Here is a 7,873-nt window from a genome sequence, read left to right as displayed (position 1 = left end):
ATACCGAGACAAGATTTTTTTAAAAAAATGTTCTTATATGCACCAACCGCAGCAAGAATTTTGTTTGCCCAAAGATGGAAACAACAGGAGTTACCAACAAAAGAATAGTGGCAGATGAAGCTGATGGACTTTGCAGAACTGGCGAAACTGACAGGAAGAATCCAGAACCAGCGAGACCAAGCATTCCAAAATTCTACCTATTAAGGTTGAGTAATATATTATTTTAGGTAATGACATAACAAGGATAAGAAACAAAGCGAAATGTAAAGATGTAAAGTTTAATTTTGTAAACCAGGGAGGGAAGTTGTTAGGCTCAGTTGAGCCAAAGAGATAAAATAAGAGGGTACAATGTTATGTAATGTGATTATATGTAAAACCAATAAAAATCATTTGTAAAAACAAAATAGGTTTTAGCAGGAGCCAAACTTATAGCGGCGCTGATTGTGATGAACACAGGGAAGAATGGAAATTGCCACCCCTTGACATCCCTACTGCCAACAGGTGAAGCTTATCCAAGAAGGGAGATCCAGGAATCTGAAATGATCTGTCAGTTGCTGTCTGTGGAGACACACAACTTTATGTCCGTAAAAGAAAAGCTAACAACTTGAGCCAGGATTACTGGAAGTTGCCCTCTCCCCACATCGCCCTGCTTCCCATCCACCACGTAGAGTCCAAGTTAATCGCACATCCAACCCATGACTGAGTTTTTTATTAACCACCACTCCTAGAGGAGCTGCCCCAGAGAGATCCTTGACTTTGCCTACTTGACTGCGGGAGAGTCAGAGCTTGAGGCACCATGGAGGAGGAATCTCCAGTCCTCGCACCAGAGAGGGCGGCCATTAACAATCCAGCGGACATTTCCGTCATCTGCTTCTACTTCCTTGCGGTCATTGGAGTGGGTCTGTGGGTATGTATGTAGGGAGGGGGGTGCTCCTCTCACGTAAACACGCTTCCCTCATCTAGGGGTTTCTTGCAGACTGCCTTTATTTTCAGGTGGGATTCTATCCCATCCTGGAAAATTCGGGTTGTGCAATTAGTTGATTGGGAGCTCCTGTGTAACAGACTTGTTTCTCCTCCCCTGAAACCAGGCCTTTTGCAATAAGTCATGGGAAAATGCACCAGGAAATGGATATGTTTGATACACAACATCATCTAATCTCCCTGCAGACAGATCCCAATGAATGCTTGATAAATAGTGACCTAGGAAAGAAAGGATTCAGTTGCTCACTTAGAAAACAAGGGCACTACCTTGCTGTGGGGAAGGAATTGGAACCAGCATTTGAGGGTAAAACATGGAGCGGTCAGAGCCAAGCCAGGCCCAAACAGTATACCATCACCTATTTTTCTGTTACTTAGCTCATTTCCTTGCATAGCTCAAGAGATTCCTGCATTGTAAGGGGTCGGACTAGATGGACTCCCTTCCAAATCTACAATTCTAAGATTCTATTATTCTAGCCCAAACACAACTCATCCACCCACCATCACCTCTCCATTTGAGTCTTCCATGTCTTCTCTCAGAGTATTTCAGGTTCATCTATTAATTTACAAGGCAACTTGGGTCCAGGGTCTCTTAAGGACGGCCTGATTCCATATATCCCTGGTCTGACCACTGAGATATTTGGGGGAGTCTCTGTTAGTGGCCCCCAATGCCTCCGATACACAGCTTGTATCCACCAGAAGCCACACATTCAATATTGTGAATCAAATCGTATGGAAAGCCCCGCCCCCCAGCTGAAATTAGACAGAACCACCCCCCCAGCCCACCCCCATTGATTGTCAAGCGCTTGACAAAGACTTTTCCGTTCCAACAGGCATTTTAAGTTCACCTGTTTTGCTAATAATTTTTCATTTATTTTAGCCACTGTGTGTTGGTGGGATGGGGATTGATTCTAATTGGTTTTATCCATCGTATCCTTTTTAGAATTTTTTATGTAGACTGCTTAGAAATCCTGGAGATTAAGTGTCCTGTATAAATAGCATAAATAAAACAAATTTACAGAAAGGAGAATGAAAGGCAGCTGAAGTGTTAGACTCAAATGCACTCTAATGGTTCACTCAAAGGATTACTCAGTGGCAAAATGTCATTAATAATAACGATAAGCATGAAAAACACAGAATAAATTTGTGGGGGTGCTGGTCCATTAGGGCTACTCCTCCAACTTTGGTTGGCTTTCAGCCAGCCCCCGCCAGACCACCTTCTTACTTGTAACCAGGCTGGGGGCGCACTGCCCGTCACCTTCCTCCTCCTTGATCTTAGTGTTTCACTTCTAGATGCCTTCAGGGAGGAGGTTGGGGAGCAAAACTAGACTCCACCTATCACTGGCTCTCAGTCCACCTCCTGTGGTCCTCCCTGCCTTCCACCCTTCCAGTCCCAATTGGGCAGAAGACACCAACTGATAAATTTGCCTGAAGGTTGGAGCAGATGTTTTCAGAAACACACCACACCCTTTTAAGTTTTGTTAAAGCAGCTGCACTGGCTGCCCATCTGCTTTCGAGCTGGAAACAAGATTCTTGTATTAATTTACAAAACAACTTCGGTCCAGGGTAGCTCAGAAACTACCTAAACCTTTCTTTCCCAGCTCAATCCTGAGATCATTCGCAGGAGCATCGGTGGTCATTCGCCAATTTTGCAAGGCTCATTTGCTGTTGAAACCTGATTGTCACCCCTGATTGACAGGTCGATGTGTCAACACATGGAATGGGACCAAGTCTCAAACCCATGAAAGGCCACTGTGAGCCTATATTGACACCTCTCAAAGATGCAACTAGAACTTTTAAAGCCTGATTAATATATCAAACTTCTCCCAAGGCACTGCAGATAAATACAAAGATTTAAACTAATCTGTGTATACCTAAACTGCAAGTTACTTGGATGTTATTAACTAAGTTATAAAAAAAGATGTGTTAAATTTAACTGGGGGCAGCCTGTTCCATTATGCCGCCTGAGGCGGCTACTTCAGTCTGCCTCATGTATGGCCCGGCCCTGCAAATGCAGTTGAGGAACCTAGAACCCAAACACTGCCTCAAGACTTTCCTTTGCTGTTCTCCACTGCTACAGGGTTCCTCTGCCCCACATTCAAGCAGGGAGGCCTGTCACGCTAGGCATATTTTCTGCTTTCCTCCCCATCCTTGTCTCTTCTCTTTGATCCTAGGCCTGGTCGTTCCAAATGGGTTAATGATTGCAAAAAGCTACATCGGTCAGGAATGTACTAGCAAGCTGGTAATGAGGTGTAAAATTGAACAGATTAGCAATTGAACAATCTGTTCCCTAGAGGATGGGCTCTGTTCCCTCTGTGCTTGTCTCCTTTTGATGCAGCCAGGGCAAGAAATATGACCCATATTAAACACACACCCCAAAATGGCTGAGCCCTTCCACAATGTCTACTCACACCACCTTTCCTCTCTCTCTTGGCTCACAGTCGATGTGCCGGACCAACAGGGGTACCGTCAGGGGATATTTCTTGGCTGGTAGGAACATGGTGTGGTGGCCGGTGAGTAACAGAAAATGGACAGGAACAAAGGAAAAGATGGGAGCCCTGGGGCTTGGGAACAAGAGGCCCCAAATCAGAGAATGGGAACTTTTTCAGACTGAGGGCCACATTCCCCTTTAAGGCAACTTTCTGGGGGCCGCAGGTCAAGTGCAAAAATGGGCCAAGCCATGGATGTTTACCTTTGTACAGTAGGCTAGTTTCCAGACAGAGTCACACACCCCTCCCTCCCCACCATTCAGGGAAGCAAAAGGCATTACTAGAATTCAAGGACACATCCCAATGAAGGCGTGAAGCAAGGCTGCTTAGGGGTGTGGCCCCAGGGAGAGCCCCAAGGGCCGGAGAGCTGTATTTGACCCCCAGTCCTGAGGCTCGAAACTCCTGCCCCAAATACTTCAGGTTGGGGAGAGGGATGGATAGGAATGAAATAAGATTATGAGAATGGGAGGGTGGGAAGATAGATCAGAAGACAGGGAAGTTCAGGAGCGAAGAGGAAAAATAGGGAGAAGCAAAAAGAAAGTGAGAAATAAATTAAGATGATGAACAGGCATGGCAGGGAGAGAATTAAAATATTCAGGACATTGCATGAAATTGGAGACAGGAGGGAAGAAGCACCAAGGTCAAGATGGTGGATGGGCTTTGGTGTTTTGTTGGTGGTGTGCGTGGGGAATGTTAAGAAGCTGCCCAATCCCTTCTTTGGCGGTTGGTGTGCCCACAGATCGGCGCCTCTCTCTTTGCCAGCAACATTGGCAGCGGTCATTTTGTGGGCTTGGCAGGCACTGGGGCAGCGACCGGCCTGGCCGTGGCAGGATTCGAGTGGAATGTAAGCAATGAGCTGCAGGCTCCATCTTTCTTTCTTGGGAAACGCAGCGTGTGGGTGGGGAGGCAAGATGCTTTCATTCGGCGAACGGAAACTGAAAGCGGGACTGATCACATACACACTTGGATCGGGGCCTGCTGTCACCTGGGCAGCTTTCTGAGGGCCATCTGCCATCTGTGGGTGGGCCATAGTGGAAAGTGGGAGGGGCAACACATGCAAATTCTACCTTTGTACAGTAGGCTAGTTTCTACGCATACGCATACTCCATCCTTCACCCAGGCCGTCAAGGAGGCAAGATCAGAGTGCAAGGGGACATTCCAGCCAGGCACAAGCACTCAAGGAGGGTGTGAAGCAGGGGCCAGTGAGTGGTTTGGCCTGGGAAGAGTTCTGAGGGCCAGGCAGAGAGGTCTTGAGGGCCCTATCTGTCTTTTCCTATTGACATTCAACTGGTGTTGATTTTCCCAACGTGAAAAGGCTGCGATAGAGGAAACTTCACCCATTACATTTCTGCCCCTTACGTACACGTTAATGACATAGAAGCCCTACCAAAAAACAAGATTATTATTCTTTAAGTGAGAACTTGAACCACACTAACCCACCTCCCTCTTTCCTCCCAGGCTCTCTTCCTTGTCCTCCTCCTAGGATGGCTCTTCGTCCCGGTCTACCTCACAGCTGGGGTAATAAGAACACACGTTGCTTGCTTCTTTGTGAAATTTGAAATCTCTTCAAGGAACCCAGGGTAGCCCCATAGTTCTCCCTGACTCCAATTTTACCCTCACAACTGTACTGGGTGAGGAGGTGGGTTGGGCTGAGCGATGGGGACTGATCTGCAGTCACCCAGCTAGCATCATGGCTGCGCAGAAGTTTGAACTCAGGTCTCCCATGTCTAAATCCAGCAGTCTTAGCTCCTTGGCTATGTCGAACAACGACTGGTGTGTGAAAACTGAGGGCATGAGAAGAGGAAGATGCTGTGGGTCTGGGTGGCAAGAGAAAAGAGGATGGAAAACCAGGATGCCTGTGGGGTTAGTAGGTTGGGAATGGAAGAGCAGAGCCAAAATATTAGATTCATCTCAGGGAGCATGCTAAGAAGCTAACCCTTGGAACCAGAAGCTCCCCTTTTTCTATATACAGCTGTGTGCCATTAAAACCTATTTATTAGACCAGGTGTGGGGAACCTGGGACCTTCCAGATGTTGCTGAACTACAAGCTATTCAGCCCGGCAAGCGTGACTATTGGCCAGGGATCATGGGAGTTGTAGTTCAGCAACAATCTGGAGGGCTGAAGGTTCCCCGCACCTCTACTACATCAATAAGCTTCAGATTTAAGCAGAGTATTCATTTTAAATGTGCAATTTTAAAAATCAAATGTTAACAACAAGTTGACCTCAAATTTATCATCATAATGTAAGCTTTTAAAAAAGTCAACAACCACACACACAAATTACATGTCTAGAAAGGCTTGCCAAAGAAGAATAGCATTTTTAGCAGGTATCTAAAACAGTAGTACAAAGTTGCCTGTCTTATGTCAATGGGCAGGGAGTTGCAGAGGTTAGGTGTTGCCCCTCTGAAAGATTAACTCCTTGCTAGTGCAGAGTGAACATTATGTGGCTCTTGCTTTAACACTATAAAAGACAGCAGTGACCTCTCCCCTGCTGCTTCCTCTCCCTGCAGGTCATCACGATGCCACAGTACCTGAAGAAGCGCTTTGGAGGCCGACGTATCCGACTCTACCTCTCCGTCCTCTCCCTTTTCATGTATATCTTCACCAAGATCTCAGTAGGTCATTTCTCTGGGCATGAAGAACTGAGAGGGTGGGCAAGTGGGTGCAGGATTTCCAACAAGGGTTTGGCTGGTCCACTTCCACCTGAGGAGAGAAGGCCACATTAATGGTGCGACAAAAGCTGCCAGGCAAAGCCTGTCCCCTCACCCAGCCTCCTCTTGGAGAGGGAAGAACCCCTTTCCCATTCTGATTTCTTTGGGGACCATTAGCCATGACCTATGGACTTGGGCTTTCTCCTTCTCACCTGGCAGGTGGACATGTTCTCTGGAGCCGTCTTCATCCAGCAAGCTTTGGGCTGGAATATTTATGTGGCCGTCATAGCCCTCCTGATCATAACCACCATTTACACAGTGACAGGTAACTGGAACGTTGAAGTGGTTATCGGAACAGGCTGGTGGCAGGGAATACAATAGAGAACCGGGTTGCCAACCGGCCATGAGAGAGAGGCAGCCTGACCTGTTCATGCCCCTTTAACCACAGCAGAAACCAGCTTTTCAGACCGTCAACCTGTTAACTGCTGCAAGTCAACGTGCTTGACAGGTACAGGGGCAAATGACACCTCATTCCCAGAGTCAAGCTATATTATACTAATAGCTTTCTTCTTCTTCTTCTTCTTCTTCTTCTTCTTCTTCTTCTTCTTCTTCTACAATCACTTGTAGCCAAGTAAGATTGTCTTCCATGAACACAGTTTTAACAGTGAGTCCGTGACTGTGAAGGCCAATTCTGGATCCACACATCCTTCCACAGTGGGGACATTGGTTTCTGGGCAGGAGTTGATCACGGTGTGGATTTACTAAGCATGCCTTCCTCTTAGCACGTTTTTCCTTTTTGTCCTGAGTTTGAACATCTTCAAAGCCCATGGTACTAATAGCACCCAGGGCTAGTCAAGGGTTTGTTTGTTTGCTTGCTTGCTTGCTTCCTTGCTTCCTTGCTTGCATGTGCCTCTCCCCATCCCAGGCAGCAAAGAGAAAATAAGAATGAATTAGATAACAAAATATTTGCTGCCATTTTGTGAAACAGCTGGCCTAACGGAAGGACAGGCAGTCATTTCTAGTTCCTAAGATGAAAACCTCAGAGAGGTAGATGGGCAGGTCTGTGCGCATATGTGGAAGAGAGAGAGAATGGGAGAGGGAGAAAAGGGAAGCAGTGTGTGTATGTATGTGAGAGGAGAAGAGTGTGTATGTATTACAGTGAGTGACAGACAATATGAGAGTGAGAGAGATTGAGAGGCAAGCTCTCTCTCTCTCTCTCTCTCTCTCTCTCTCTCTCTCTCTCTCTGTCGTGTGTGTGTGTGTGTGTGTGTGTGTGTGTGTGACAGAGAAGAAATGCTGTGCCAAGCATGGCTGTTACTCCTTGCATTAACCAAGTTAATTGCATACGATTTCCCAACAAAACATAGGCTAAGGGACAACCCACCCCCTGCTTAGAAATGGACTTTGCACTCTTTGTGTGTTTGAATCACAAAGGAGGGAGCCTCTTCTCACTGCATTATCTCCCCTTCACTCCATCCTGGCGCGTAGGCAATCTTACCCCTGGGAACATTATGCACATTTTCTGCCCTCAGATCTTCAAGCGCAGCCTTTTCTGAGAAAACTCCAGTTTCCCACCCCCAGCTTCTATTTGCCCCAGGTAGAAGAACTAAAAACTGCGGGAGGCAGTGGAAGACAGGAGTGCCTAGCGTGCTCTGGTCCATGGGGTCACGAAGAGTCGGACACGACTAAACAACTAAACAACAACAACAAGAAGAACTAAGCTCTATTTGGCTCCAAAAACTGCTTCCTGGGCT

The 7,873-nt window shown here is 46.8% G+C and overlaps 1 protein-coding gene across 1 annotated transcript in view; it reads left to right on the top strand.

Moving 5' to 3' along the window:
- The first annotated feature begins 737 nt into the window (after positions 1 to 737).
- SLC5A2 (solute carrier family 5 member 2) overlaps positions 738 to 7,873 on the top strand; it is a 15,449-nt gene continuing 8,313 nt past the window's right edge. The window contains exons 1-6 of the mRNA XM_083409690.1: positions 738 to 907; positions 3,420 to 3,491; positions 4,207 to 4,311; positions 4,926 to 4,985; positions 5,979 to 6,083; positions 6,339 to 6,444. Coding sequence (XP_083265816.1) covers positions 797 to 907; positions 3,420 to 3,491; positions 4,207 to 4,311; positions 4,926 to 4,985; positions 5,979 to 6,083; positions 6,339 to 6,444 — 559 coding nt within the window. The 5' untranslated portion in view covers positions 738 to 796. The remainder of the gene's footprint in view (positions 908 to 3,419; positions 3,492 to 4,206; positions 4,312 to 4,925; positions 4,986 to 5,978; positions 6,084 to 6,338; positions 6,445 to 7,873) is intronic.

This window comes from Podarcis tiliguerta (genome assembly GCF_965153285.1).
Source record: "Podarcis tiliguerta genome assembly, chromosome: 13".
In the NCBI taxonomy this organism is placed as follows: Eukaryota; Metazoa; Chordata; class Lepidosauria; order Squamata; family Lacertidae; genus Podarcis; species Podarcis tiliguerta.
The sequence above is the reverse complement of the archived record's forward strand: the minus strand, read 5'-3'. Positions and strand labels throughout refer to the sequence as shown.